This window comes from Seriola lalandi, unplaced genomic scaffold (genome assembly GCF_002814215.2).
Source record: "Seriola lalandi dorsalis isolate HSWRI2012SDOR001 ecotype SW California unplaced genomic scaffold, Sedor1 jcf7180002054580, whole genome shotgun sequence".
In the NCBI taxonomy this organism is placed as follows: Eukaryota; Metazoa; Chordata; class Actinopteri; order Carangiformes; family Carangidae; genus Seriola; species Seriola lalandi.
The window spans coordinates 200,395-215,772 of record NW_019525133.1 but is presented as its reverse complement, the minus strand read 5'-3'; the positions used below and the strand labels follow the sequence as shown (position 1 = coordinate 215,772).

Here is a 15,378-nt window from a genome sequence, read left to right as displayed (position 1 = left end):
CAACAAGCACAGGGACAACTCACACACGGTCTGTCAGTGTCTTCTGCAGGACGAAAGTTTGAGTGGAAGAGGAGGGGGAGGAGGGTTGGGGTGAGGATGAGGGGCGGACTCCTGCTCTTGCTACTGCTGCTGAGGCTCGTGAAGTTTCCTGTCCTTTCGTCTCTGCGACCTCTCTCCCGGCGGGCTGACAGAGGAAGCGACCATGGAAGAGGACGGGGATACCTACACGGAGATGAGGCATTTTACTCAGCTGTGGCCTCTCCCCAGGTTCCGCTCTCACAGTGACACCTACGGATTTCGCTCCAGAGTGCTGTTCAGGCTGCGGGGAGCCCGCTCAGGTAGGACCAACTCCACAGTTTTACTAACCCAACAGCTGTACAACAAGGCAGATTCATAAAAGCAGATAATGGAAACCTGGTCACAGGATCTTGACGCTGAGAGAACACATGTAACTCAGTGTAACCCAATGATGCTGTTTTATTCATTTAGGCCTAAATTAAACTCTTGTTCATTTTTGTGAAGCAACTGTCAGAGCTGAGACATAAGACCTAAACCGCCTCTGTCTTTCATTTCTTTTCTTTTGGTGTTGCAAGGTATACTAGTTGCTCCCGGCTACACAGCATCTCCAGATGACTAATAAAGCAGCAGCAGCAGCTTCCTGCTCTCCTACACACAAAAACTTCCCCCCTCTCTTTCTCTGTGTTCGTGTGTCTCTGGATACCACACATTTTCTTTTTTTTGTTCTTCATTATTAGGTCATAACCTTTTTAATAATATCTCCTTGTAGTTTCCTTCCACTGATCATCAAAAAAGAGAAGTCTGAAGTTTGTTGTAAAATACAATATGACCCTCTTAAGTCATCACTGGTGCACCCAGTGGTTAATAGTCACACGGTACGTTGAATGGAGATCTCATTTGTGTAATGAAGGTGTTGCAAGTGAGTTTATGTTAAATAGGCTGCACCCAGTAACTAGTAATCCAAGTGCTTGGCAAAAGGCACATCATGAAGACAAAGAACCAAAGAAATCTACAGTAATCAAAATACAATTCTACCTGTAAAGATAGATATATAAATAGATTTAAATAAATAGATTATAGACTTTATTTATCCCCTAGGGGAAATTCATATGCAATTAATAATTTATTTAATATTTGTTCTCACTTTACATCACTGCGTGTAAATTAGTTTTCACTTTGATATGTGGCTTCTTCTCTAGAGTAAGTGTTGTAGAACACTGAGTCTTAAGGCCTAAGAGGAGAAGATGAAACCTTTTCACAGGCATTGTAAGATCTCCACCACAGTGCTAACCAGCTATTTGTTGTCCTCAGCGCTTTACTTAAATGTCAGTGTCATATTTTTTCTGCCTGCTGACGACATTGGCTGTTGCGAGAGACTTCATACACATATATATTGTTTCAGTGGTTATAACCACTTCCTGTCAGCCATCTTTAGTGCTTTAGCCAAGATCTCACCCTGCAGTTGTGCTCTCCACTCCAACTACACACCTAGATCTGCTCTCACATAATCTGCAGACATGGAATGTATTAATGTATTTTTTCCACAAGGTCTGCCTTGTTTTACAGTCTGATCAAAGTATTTTAACATTACAGTAATATTTATGGTAGAAGTTGCACTTATTCTTCTTGTGTTAAGTGGCCACAGGAAGTTTTCTGTGTTTATGGTTAAGTTGTAATTACAGGAAATAGTCATGAAGTGGAGCCGTTAGGAAATTAGATGTCCAAAGTTGTTTATGTCTCCTGCCAGTTTGGATTTTGAGCTTGATGTTTGAACTGTCTAAGAGTTATTTGACTGAACCTGAACATGAAACACAAGACGACCTGATTGTTAAATACTTCATATCTATGTCCATATACAATCCACTCATATGCAATCCTCACATTAAATCATAGTTTTATAAATCTAGATTTCACAATTAAACTAAATTCACAAAATATCCCTTTAAGATTTAGTCTGTGTTGTGATATTGTGTAAACCGAACAGTTTGTTCATCAAGCAACAGGGGGAGCTAATCTACCTTTTAACAGAGATCCTGGAAAACAATGTGCATTAAAATGTCAGCTCACACATATGAGAGCATCCATCCCACAGGGCGAGGCTTCAAAAGCATGTCTGAAAGTGATCTGAAATGTAGATCAAATCTGACATGAAGTTATAAAACCACACATGACACAAACAGTATTTCTCTCTGAAAGTTTTATTTGAATTACAGCACTCTTTTTTAAACCTAAAGAGATGTAGTAGATTCTGCTGATGAGAAATTTCTCTCGCCCAAGGGAACATGCTCCTGTGGGGAATATTACCAGAATTAATGTTTTAAGGGAGGGATGTAAATTAATTTTTTTTTTCAACAAAATCTAAGAAAACCTACGACTAAAAAGGAAATGTGGCCCACAGAGTTCAGGAACGTGCAAATCAACAGGAAGCATAAACAAATATAAAGTAGGCCGTTTTGGGTAAAAGTGAACTCTCAGATTCAGTTTGATGAGGATCAATAATCCGTCCCCACTTCAATTATGTATCCTTTATGTCCACTTCATCCCTTTCAGGGTTTTGAAGGAAGCTATTAAGTCCACTTGTGGCAGCATTCATCTCTGTGCTACTAACTTTATATGGACTTGTAAGGTAATTGGTTATTTTAAAAGCAGTTCCTGCATGTTATCCAAGTTATCAGCAGTTTTGACATAAAGATTTGTAAAGGAGGAAACAATCTCACTATTATCTGCTGATGAAGGTCATGTGATATGACTGTGATATGAACCTCTCCCTCCTTTCTCCAGGGGCTCCACCTGTTTTATGTCTCAGTTTGACCGCTTAGATCCAACAGATCTCTCTAATATTGTTGGTCAGCTCAGGTCCTCCACCTGTTGCTTGGATCCTATTCCAACAACATTTTTTAAAACCGTCTTCAATTGTTTAGCACCCGAAGTTTTAAAAATCATAAACTGGTCTCTTCAGTCTGGTATTTTCCCCACATCACTTAAAACAGCCGTCATAAAACCACTCCTGAAGAAAAAGAATTTGGATCCCAATGTTATAGCAAACTATCGGCCCATCTCCAATCTGCCATTCCTGAGTAAAATACTTGAAAAAACTGTTTACATTCAACTCAAAAAATATCTCACATCAAATAGCCTCCTAGATATTTATAAATCAGGTTTTCGTCCCCACCATAGTACAGAAACAGCTCCCATCAAAGTAATAAACGAGCTGCATATAAACACAGACTCCAAAAAAATATCCATTTTTGTTTTACTTGATCTCAGTGCCGCCTTTGATACGGTTGACCATAAAATTCTGCTGGAGAGACTCGAGAAATGGGTGGGCTTATCTGGTCCTGTTCTAAAATGGTTCAATTCATATTTACATGACAGGAAGTCTTATGTTTCCATCAGCGACTTTTCTTCCAACAAAAGGGACGTTACATGTGGGGTTCCCCTGGGGTCAATTCTTGGACTATTACTGTTCAACCTGTACATGCTTCCACTTTCACATATCATCACTAACCATAACGTCAATTACCACAATTATGCAGACGATTTGCAACTTTACATTTCTCTAAACCACAATGACTTATCTCCCATACAGTCCCTCACCCAATGTATCAGTGACATTAATAAATGGATGACAGAAAACTTCCTGCAGTTAAATAAAGACAAAACAGAAATACTAATCTTTGGTGCACAGACTCAAAGACTGAGAGTGGCTGAACACCTCAAGTCCCTCTCTCTGGAGAGCAAAACTGTTGCAAAAAATCTTGGCATAATCATGGATAGCAATTTAAACTTCAGGAGTCATATCAACCACATCACAAAATCATCTTTCTACCATCTAAAAAATATATCTAAATTAAGAAGTTTTCTATCAAAACCTGACTCTGAAAAATTAATTCATGCATTCATAACCAGCAGATTAGATTACTGTAACGGCCTATTCACTGGCCTCGCAAACACAAGCATTCGACAATTACAACTAATTCAAAATGCAGCAGCACGTGTTCTCACTGGTACAAAAAAATATCAACACATCACACCCGTTCTTAAAACCCTGCACTGGTTACCTGTCAAAAAAAGAATAGATTTCAAAGTCCTCCTGTTAGTTTATAAAGCACTAAATGGTCTTGCACCTCAGTACCTAACAGACATGCTAATTACCTACACACCAGCAAGAACCCTCAGGTCCACAAACACTAGTACACTAGTCATTCCCCGCACCAAAACTCAGGAAGGGGAGGCTTCATTTTCTGTTTATGCCCCACGCAGGTGGAACAGTTTGCCTGAGGCAGTAAAGACTGCCCCGTCAGTCAATCTTTTTAAAAGTAGGTTAAAAACTTTTCTCTTCTCAACAGCGTTTGATTGTGTGTGTGTGTGTTTGTGTGCTTGTCTACTCTGTGCTTTGTATTGTTTGTTATTGTTGTATGCTGTAAAGCGCATTGTGTCTGCCTCGTGCATGAAATGCGCTCTATAAATAAAGTTTGAATTGAATTGAATTGAATGACTGAAAGCTCCAGAACAGCTGCTGAGTGAGTGACAAGAACATTGCAGTTTATATTTTCAAAGATTATACTAAACAACCAATTGTTAGTTATGTTAATGAAGATAATTTTAAAGCTCTTTTCCATAACTGTTATAATGTGTATAAGAATATGAGAACGCACATTAATGCGTATCTGCATATGAACTTTGTGTATCTGTTTGTGAAAAAAAAACTATTTGGCATAATGTGTAGGCTGAGATGGTCTTTGCTGTCCGCTGTAAATAGCATGTTGTCCTCCAGATGGGCACCGTATCGCTATGGTAATTACACAGGCAGAGAAAAGAAGAAAGAAGAGAAGGTGGGGGGTGATAAAAGGGAAGAATAGTTAAAGGGTGAACAAGAGAGGAGAAAAATGTAAAGGACGGCAAAGAAGTAGATATATTAAGACAAAAGAAAACAATAAGGGACAAAAGGAGGAGATGGAAGAGAGTCAAAGAGCGGAAAGTAAAGGAGGCAGTCTGATGGGGACAAGGGAAAATTATGAAAACGGTAAAGAGAAGAGAGGAGGCAAAAAGAGATGCAAGGACAGGATGATTAAGGAGGATGAGAAGGCAGAAGCAAAGATTGAAGAAAAGAAGAGGATGTGTGGGTACTCTCCCCGAAATAACATTGATTACGTACCCTTTTAGTCAGCAATAACTACTTGTTAAATGTACTGTAATGCAGAGAACCACCCTTCCTCCTTCACTGCCCACACACAGTCTATGCTCCGGCACTGTTGAAGCTGCGGTAACAGCCACTGACATAACCAAAGTGTTGTCGTTAATCTGTAATTGTGTTCTAGCTTGAACTGTTCACATATCATTGCTTTCTTCAGCTGTTGCTTCAGAAGTATAATCTCAAATTTGATCACCAAAATTATTACAAATTCAGCCTGTGGGGGTGATGAATGCGTGTACCAACTTCGTTACAAGCCATTCTGTAGGTTCAGTAGGACAGAGTCCCCAGATAAAACAACACAAAATAACATTTGTCTGCAGTGGTCATAGGTGGTGGAAGCATGGGTCAACAAAACACTGGACCTTACCTCGGGAGGCCACTGTTTGTTTCCTGTTTCCGACTGTAGCCATGGCGATGACGTTTCCCAAACCATAACCAAACCATAACCATAATGCTGTCAGACCATAAAACGTACTGTATTTAACTTTCAACAGTGACTGATATTGTCAGATCAGAAAATGCTTTGTTGTGTCGTTCTAAAGGGAAATTACAAACATATTTTGTTGTATAATTTGGTTGAATTGTTTCTTGGCTGTTCATCTCATTTTAAATACCCTACGCCACATGATTACAATGGTACCGGATACTGGATTATACCAGTAGACAAACAGGTGATCGCAATCCAATAACTGAGGTGATTGCGTGATGACACACAGGTGTGTTGTCTAGGTCGTTAATGCACAAAACATTTTTTGTTCTCTTCTGTTCCCTTCAATCCTCCTGAACTCCTGTATACTTTGATGCTTTTGAAAACCAACTGCTCTTTCTATCGCTTGTATTTGCACGCTCAGTGTTGAATGTGACCGCCTCTTTTAGGGAGGATTGTATGTGTTGCTCTCACATTTAATGGTGGGAAAAGAGCGTTAGACTGCATGTCTTTTTAAATGCAGTTGAAGTACTGGCGCATTCATGTTTTTGATCTACTTCATTTCTTTTGTGTGAGACCGTGTCGTGTGTGTGTGTGTGTGTGTGTGTGTGTGTGTGTGTGCGTGTGCATGTGTGAGGTGAGTTGATGATTCTTTGGACTGCATCACAAGTCAAAGTCTATCCGTTACTCTGTGTGGTTACTTACTTACCCTTTAACTCTATTAACACAGCGAATAAACAGGATGTTAACATTATGCTGTGCAGCCTCTAATCATGCTGTGTACATACAGTAAGTGTATGTGTGTGTGTGTTATGAAAATTTTAATAAACGCCTAGGTTTGTGTGTTTAATTAAAACCGCAGGTGGAGCGGAGAGAAGATACTGAGAAAAACAACAAATGTGAGATCTTAAGCTTTAAGATTTTGAGACATTAGACTGTCAGCGAGAGGATTAAAAGGAGAAGAATTGAAAAGGGAGAAAAGGGGAAAGAAAAAGAATGAAACAGGAAAACTAGAATGCAAATAGAACAATAAAATAGATCACCAAGAGAGGAGAGGAGCACTACGCTGTATGGCTTAGTAGTAGCTGCTCTTATGTAGTCAATAACCTAATGGTTGTGTGGACAATATGTCTCTTCTCTGTCCAGTCTACTTGTGTTTACATTGGCATACACACACACACACACACACACACACACACACACACACACACACACACACACACACACAAAGTGATTTGTGTCTCTCATTTGAGTCCATCAGCGAATTTATAAGGTCCTGCTCCTCTTAGTCATAAGTGGATCTTTAGTATCAGATAGAGATATGTTTTATAAAGAAATTAAGAATCAGACAAACATACACACAAACACTGAAGTGGGTGCATATTTGAAGGGGACATGCAATGCCAACTATGATTTGTCTGGTGCTATCGACCCACAGTGAGCTGTGAGATCCAGCATCACCCCTCACTGGCATACAGATGACATATTTACTGTATTGAGTGGCTCTTCACAACACTACAGGTGTGTGTGTGTGTGTGTGTGTGTGTGTGTGTGTGTGTGTGTGTGTGTGTGAAAAAAATTGAAATGATCATCTGTCTGCATCTTTGCCCTTCTTGCATTTGATCTAGCACCATCTGTGATTCCTCTCTATTTCTCCAGAGTGTTGCGATTATTACTGACGTTATGTTTATGATCTGCAATGTTTTTATCATGGTGAGGTCAGGGTGGCATCATAGTCAGTTTGGGGAGTTTGTATTTGACGCCATCGAATTATTTCTCCTTGATATTAAATATTGCGTTACTAAGCAACAATCATGGTTAAAAACACTTTAAATGTCATTTATTGAGAGTTTAACACTCAAACACCCAACTAATGTGCTTTGTCAGGACTGTGTAGGTGTGATTTGATCAGATCTGATTGACAGTGATTAAACAGCCCACCACTTGTCATCAGAGCTACGTCGATGCTAAGTCATTATAGGTGCACACATGTTCATGACATTCACTTTTTCAAACTGTTAAACCAGAAAGAGTGATAAAATCGAAATAGTTCTGACTGGCTGTACATTTTGTGACTTGTTTGTTTGTATGTGTAAACTCCCATCACTCATGGTAAGAAGCTGATTGCAAAAATAGATTTTAAATCATTTTCAGGACCTTTAATTAATGACGAAAAACAACTGATGTATTATTGTAAAGATTCAAATTTCACTGTGAGTTTTCTTTTCTGGTTTAAGATTATTTATTAAACTCCCTGCAAACAATAAAATAAAACTTAATGCTGAATCAATTACTCAAAAATGTAATTTCCCACATAATCCATAAGTCATTTTTTAAAAGCAAAAATTCCAAACACTGTCTGTTCCAGCTTTCTTTACATCAATGTAGATTTAATATTTTTTTCACATTTAATTGGCTCTGGGAAATTGTGATCAACATTTTGTCTGAAATTTTTTGTAGACTTAACAATTAAATGAAAATATAGTAAACAGATTTATTGATAATGACAATAACTGTTAGTTGAAGCACTAGTTAAAATAAATATGTTTAAAAAGGACTTAAAATATTTCTGACATTAGTTTGAAAAGGAGGAATATAACGTGGTGCTGATCACCTCGGCAGTGAGAAAACTGTCACCATGAAATAATCACTGTAGGTGAATATATCACTGCCACTGGTCAGACAGAATCACTTATTCTTCTGTCTGCCACTTTAATTATGATAATGTTGCATGTCTGCTGAAGATGATTGACTGTACAGAGATGAAGAAAAGTGCAGCAAGGAAAACTAAAGACACTAAACACACAGCAAACTTCCTGCTTATTTTGATGCATTTCTCTTCCGTTCTCCTTCTCTTTCTCTATCCTTAGCAATGACTCCTCAACTGCATCCCGTTCTCCCATCCTTTCCTTTCCTCTTTTCCTTTCCTTATTCCTCCTTATTTCCTACGTCACCGTGGGACCTCAGCACAGCAGGGGAAAAAAAAGGAAAAAAGAAAAGGAGTGACACTGGAGCCAGACTCAGTAGCCAGAGGAAGGAGGAAAACCCTGACAGGCAGGGGAGATGGAGATAAACGCAGGACGAGACGCAGACTGGGAGGGAGAACGAGGAACAGAGATGGAAACAAACATTAACTTTTAATGCTCTTTATTGGAGTGAATGGAGGCAGGAGGGAGGGAGGTGATGGAGGGAGGAGGGGCGAGGGAGTAGCAGTAAGTGGAGAGAGAATGAGGGAGGGAGAGAGGCAGGGCCAAGCGATTAAGGAGGGAAGTAGATAGCGAGAGAGGGGGAGAGAGAGACAGAGAGGGAGGGGAGAGAGAAGAGGAGAAGAAGGAAGACAGTGAGAAAGGGGGGAGGGGGAGCCAGAGGGGGGAGGGAGGGAGGCAGAGAGGTGGTGTGTCGGGAAGAGGCAAGGATCAACTCACACTGCTGATAATCTTTCCTGGGTCAAATCATGGAGCATGATGGTGAGTTTCCTCCTCATATATATATATATACGCTTCTCTTTCCCTGTGCATGTGTTGTCCAGTGTCTCATTGACTTTGTGTTAACGTAGCAGAAGGTATGTGAGTCACGTAGAAAGAAGCTTTCCACCACTTCTTCTATTCTCATGCTGTCCTTTACATGCAGCTTTGGATGTCACCTGTTAGCCAGTGATCGCTGCATATGTAAAGTCCACACACAGGCTGTAAATCTTCAGCCTGTATTAGCTGAGTTATGACCCAGCCTGGTAACAGTAACAGTGTTACTGTGTTTAGTTTGAAGTGAGCTTTTGTAAAGACCACTCAGTTAATCATATAAACAAGGGGGTCACACTGCATTTAAATGTGCACGTGACTCAGTACTGGTGTCTTTGACTGTTTCGCAACATGAGCGTCTGACCATTGTTGCCAGACAGCATTTGGCTGGGTGGCTGTCGCTGTATCTGTGTGAGCAATGCAGGGCTGTAGCGAGTTTTCCTGGTTTCATGATCCAAAATAAATATGTCAATGACAGCACACACACAGTCATGCATTATGTACAGGAACACTACTTTACAGACACTAACGGCTACACTGTGCAATATTAATAAGATGCTAATGCTGCAAGTAGAACACTTAATAACATTAAGGTTGGCCGTATCTTCACTTAACCAGGCTTCTGGTGCGCGGCGAGGCCCAGCTTTTCTGATGACACTTTTAATAAAAGATTATTTGGCAATGCTTATGAATCGATGATTGTGTGCTTAAGTTTAAAAGCAGGTATTGGTTTTGTAAATCTGCCCACACTTGCATTATCTTATACGGCTAATACAAAGCTGCATCCACTGTAATGGCATTAACTTTATTGTCAATATTTCTATAGAGGAAAGAAAGCTTAATTCCAGATGTGCTCGGCTGGTAGCCATCTTGGGTGAATTGAACTAAATGACAATGATATGTTGTTACATTGGTTGGTGTCACACTCAGCTAGAGGAGGCAGGCAGGCTATATCGGGCCCATGTTATCTAATATAGTTTAATTACTGTTTGCAGAGGTTGTCATAACATATCATTGTGTTTAATGGACTAAAAACCCTGTCTGCTTTCGTTGCCATGCATTAATAAAGGAAGCCAGAATTCAGGGCAGAGATGAGGGTTAGACTCCAGTTGTTTGTTTTGTCTCTCTTGTTGTCACCGGTAAGATTTACAGCAAGAGATCCATTTTTATCTGTGTTCTAATATGTGTGTTTATCATTACTGACAGAGATGCGGGCTGGGTGCTGAATAGGTACACAACAAATTTCCTCTGTTGTGAATTTGTGAAACAGCATTTTGCAATGCAAAGCAGTATCTGTGAGTGCGCACACATGCATATGCATGTTATGTGATGTGTGTGTGTCTAGTGAGCATAAATGGTGGGTCATAATGCTCCTCTGTATTTTCTCTGCTCACTGTTGATTGTATATGTGTCATACTTTGTGTCAGTGTGTTTACAAGGTCTGCGCTTGATATGGAGACAATGAACACATTTGTCATGTGCACAGTTTAGTTTATAGAAGCTCTTGTAGTTTGTTCACATTCTGTTTGCACATCCACCTCTGCACTCAGGACAAGTGAAGTTACCTTCTTAGAGAAAAAAGGTAATTCCTTAAGTTCAGTTATGCTGAAGTGACAAATACTGTGTCAGTTTGCAGTGTGCTTCTGTCTTTGTCAGATAAGTCTGCTTATCTCTCCCTCACACACTCATTTAATTTGATGTGAGACTTGCTTTACAACATACTTCCAGTTTGGCAGATGGATCTACAGGTACAGCCAACTCTCTTCTTTCTTAAAAGAGAAATATCCTTTGATGAAATGATTCACTGAATGGCGTAATTGCCAGAAATAATATATAAGTTGTATTATTTTATCTGGCTGATAAATCTGCACTTCTATTTACATGAATATTGCCACTTTCAAAACAGACGTCAGCGTGTCAGTGAAAAGTAGCTGGACGTCGGACAAAGCAACCACCATCAACCAGTGGCAGTGTGGTTTAAAGCAAACCATGTTGAGTCTCCATAAGGGTAATAATGTCCTGACTAACAGCCGCACGACACAGCTGAGCTAACATGACTATCATGCTTAGGACAGCTGTTTTTCCAATTGACATCGGCTCTCCATTAAATCTGTGCAGATATGGCCTTATATAGTTGGAATATGAAGGTGTAGATATAAATGCTGGCTTCTGTTTGTTTACTCTCCCCATTCACTGTCCTCTTGTGGCCTCATGTCACACACTTCTGAAGCACAGTCATGGCTTGTGTTTTCTTTATGTCTGTAATATTAAGTTGTCATTACATTTTCCTGCCACTGTGGCCTTTATTCTGCGGTTATTATTAAAGGGAATATCAGTCTCTCCTCCAGCTCTTTCTGTCCCCGTCTCTTTCCTTGTGCATCTCTCTTGAGCTCGTTTTCTCTCAAGCTCTCAGGCCGCCTGTCTGGCAGGATGTCAACTATTGATTTATACAGGCAACATTTTAGCAATGATGGCGGCTTATGGGTTGTGCCAAACAGAATACAACAAACAGGAGATCAGGTTTCAGACGAGTCGACTGGTGGATGTGAAGAGGAAGAGAAATGACAGTAACCACTACTGTATCAATCAACAAAAGACTGCACAGTTAATATTATATGGTAAAAATCCCTTTAATAGGAACGCATTAGGTTATGAGAGTAGAGAGAAGGGACAAACTGGTGTTTGTAAGGAATGATTAAATACTGGGACAATATTGCAGGACTAAGGAATATACAGGACAAATTGTTCAATATTAAGTTTACGATTTTGGGTTATTATTAGCAGCCAAAGCCACAAGCATTGCAATTTATTCTCAAAGCAATTTCAAGCCCACACAGGTGAGCGATAAATGTCAGTCAGTGATTTACATTTGGTGGCTACACAGCAAAAACACCAAGAGAAAGTCAGACCTATTGAGAGCAGAGGTAGTTTGGGATAAAATCAAAACCCCAGAAAACGTGGCTACAGAAGTCTTCATCTATAGCATTAAATATTCATGAAGTCCAAATGTTTAGGTAGGAAGTGCCACTTGAAAACTCAATCTGCTTTGTCAGGGCTGTTGGGGTGTTGCTGGATTAGATTTGATTGACAGGTACCAAATGACACACAAACAGAGTGCAATAGAAACCTTCCTCAAGCTAATAGGCTACATGAAACAACCTGAAATTCCACATTTCCACCATATTTTCCATATGGTTTTCGTCGTGGATGAATCAAGGACAGCAGTTTGCGTTTTTATCACTCTTTTAATCCCATTATCTTGTTGCCGTCTTCTACAGCGGTTTGGATGGAAATGAGCATTTATTTGGAATTTCTTTTGCTGATCTTCTGGAAATTCTGGCAAGATTTGCATTTAATTTTGAGGGGAACTTGTCTACAGTAAAAAGCTGATGGAGAAAGAAAGTTTGATATTCATAATCCTACAGAAGGATCTGCTAATGACAAGGAACCCTCACACATACACTGACAGCATGGTCGGTGCACTTTACACGACACTAACAATGCCAACAATGACCTGCAATATACTGAAAATGTTCCTAATCATATGCATTTGATAGAGAATGATTTGGACCAATGACAGCCCTCAGTGCTGTGATGAAATTCCACTGGTTGTGTACTGAGACCATTTAAGTACAGTTGGTCTCAGCTGAGCTCAGTTTGCTTGTGTAACCGAGCCTGTTCCTTGCTGAGTCACACTTGACTGTTATGACAGTTTGTGGTCTGAATCACGATCCTGATGCAGAGATGTCTGCTTCCCGACAATTGAAAAGGTTAGCTGCTCCGTAACATGCATTAAGAGCCACAGGTGTCACGCCTCACACTTAAACCAGCATGCATGTAAAGAGATTGTGCAACTGCGCATAACTGTGAGATGGGCAACTTCTAAGGAAGGTGCTCCTTTCCTTTCAAGACAGTCATGGATGCACAAAATCATTTCAGCCCAAATGACACACACACATGCACATAGGTTCCTTGAACTTTGGCTATGACAATATTATGAGACTGTACCCTGGCAGAAACTGAGTTTAATAAATAAATCAAGGGGAAGGGAGAAAGGCTTTGAAAGTAGCACTTAAACAATTATTACCCCCTTGTTCCGCTGAGGCTACTACTTAATATTTGATGACTCCTTCCCTTTCCTCAGGCCCTTCTTCTCCTCCTCCTCCCCTGTCTTCCCTTTTGTTTTTCTGGTCAAAGAAAAGGTCAGGCACCCTCAAGTGATCTCAGTTATTTAGTGTCAGGACAAACAGGAACTGGTTCCTGAAAATTGTCACCTTCGCGTACAAATTCCCGTTCTCAATGAGATGTCCTCTTGACTTTGAGGATTTTCCCAAAGATCTACGTTTTGGATATCGTATTCTTGTCCAGATTTACAGAAAAGTATCAAATTGATCTAAGCTAAATCCAGAGGGAACTTTTCCCTGCATTTGTTTGATCAGGCATTGACGGAGGGGAATAAAGCAGCAGCCAAATAGTCAATTGTGAGTTTGTGACCACGAGTTCCCAAAGAAAAGATACCATCACAATCAAACATATTATTATATGATAAAATTTCCCATGTACACACATTCACTTTTGGTCATATCATATAGTGACTACAATAAATACAGTGAATACTGAATAAGTGGAAAATAGGTCGTTGGATTCAAAATGACAAACTTGTGGAACATGAAGGTCAGTTTACTCGTCATGGGGAGTACTACTGAGCTTGTGAAAACAGCTGTATAATGTCTTTTTTATTCACTAGAATTACTGTGATGATGTCATGAGGATTATTTGTGCGTGGGCTTGGAGTAGAATAAAGGTTGGGCTCAATTTATATTCAGTCTAATTGGGTCAGGTAGGGTCGTGTTGCGTTGCTGTGGGTTAAGGGGCCTGTGTTTCAGTATGTGTAATAGTGAAGTGGATCAGTGAGGATATGGTGTGTCATAAGGAGAATTTTTTTATTTCTTTTTTTGGTGTGGACTGTAAAGTGAAGGGAAAAATTTCACAATAAGATACATAAAACAAAATAAAATATGTAAAACATAGGGACTAAAACCCACCACACAAGCTGACATACAATGAAAACATAGTCTAAAGCTGGTCATCGTTAAAACAGCATCACCATCATCACCCATCAATACTATGTGGAAGACTGATTGTTGGGTTTTGTTAATTCACGAGCATCAACGGTACTGGGATATTAATTCATCACCACAGTATTTTCCACTGTCCTTATTGTCTCTTTAACACACGTAACATATTCAACATGCTTTGCTGATAATGCTGTTAATGACATTACCTCTCTGTCAATGCTAACGCTGTCACCTTCCTCTGTTAACTTTACTTCCATCCTTCCATCCTGTCTTTATCCTTCCACCTCTTCGCAGACTTCCTTCCTGTCTCCGTTTATCCAGTTCCATTTTACTCACTAACGACGGTCCCGTCAGACTGCAGTTAATCTGGCAGCTCCCAGGTGTGAATGTGGCTCTGAAACGGCTTAATGATTTATACTCAATATATACATGTTTAAAGATGTCAGATGTAGGATCTTGCAAATCACATTGAGATGACAAGATTTAAAGTGTGTATGCAAAACAAAACAAAACAAAAAACAAATGCTGCCAGTCATATGACATTGTTGACTGATTGTAGATGAGTCAGGTTACTGCATTATAAGGGGGTGAATAAGGCCATGGAAAACTTCAGTCTGCCCACATTGAGTGTTTTGTTCAGAGTTCACTGCTAGCTTTATTTTCGCTATTGCAGCAACCCTTATCAATAATGAGCTGTAATTATATACATGATAAGACCTACGCTTTAATGACTTAAGAGAGTATACAACAGGGTTGCAAAATAATAGTGAAGAGGAACTGGGTAACGACAAATCATCAGTAGTCTTCCTATGTCAAATACAAAATTTCAGTTTAGTAGTTAACACCAGATGGCAGTATTGGCTTTGAATGTCACATTGTGTGTGTGTGTGTGTGTGTGTGTGTGTGTGTGTGTGTGTGTGTGGGTGTGTGTGTGTGAGAGAGAGAGAGAAAGGGAGAGGGAGAGCTTTATCTGTCATCACTGTCAACAGAGTGTCAGTTGAGACCATGCAGAACCCAGCCTGACAGAAAACACACACACACACACACACACACACACTATACTATGATACAGTCTACAGTCGTTCTGTGGCGGGAGTCTTTGGCTTGGTTTGCCACAGTTGTCAGTGAGAAGTGATTCGA

At 39.9% G+C, this 15,378-nt stretch overlaps 1 protein-coding gene across 4 annotated transcripts in view; it reads left to right on the top strand.

Annotated features, from left to right (window-relative positions):
• The first annotated feature begins 171 nt into the window (after positions 1 to 171).
• Positions 172 to 15,378, top strand: part of phactr2 (phosphatase and actin regulator 2) — a 41,017-nt gene continuing 25,810 nt past the window's right edge. The window contains exon 1 of one of the 4 annotated variants that reach the window (XM_087177081.1): positions 172 to 338. In XM_087177081.1, the coding sequence (XP_087033207.1) occupies positions 203 to 338 (136 nt within the window). In that variant the 5' untranslated portion in view covers positions 172 to 202. Of the gene's footprint in view, positions 339 to 9,020; positions 9,110 to 15,378 lie in introns of those variants that run through there. The other 3 variants (XM_087177080.1, XM_087177082.1, XM_023418098.2) reach the window with 3 other exon arrangements.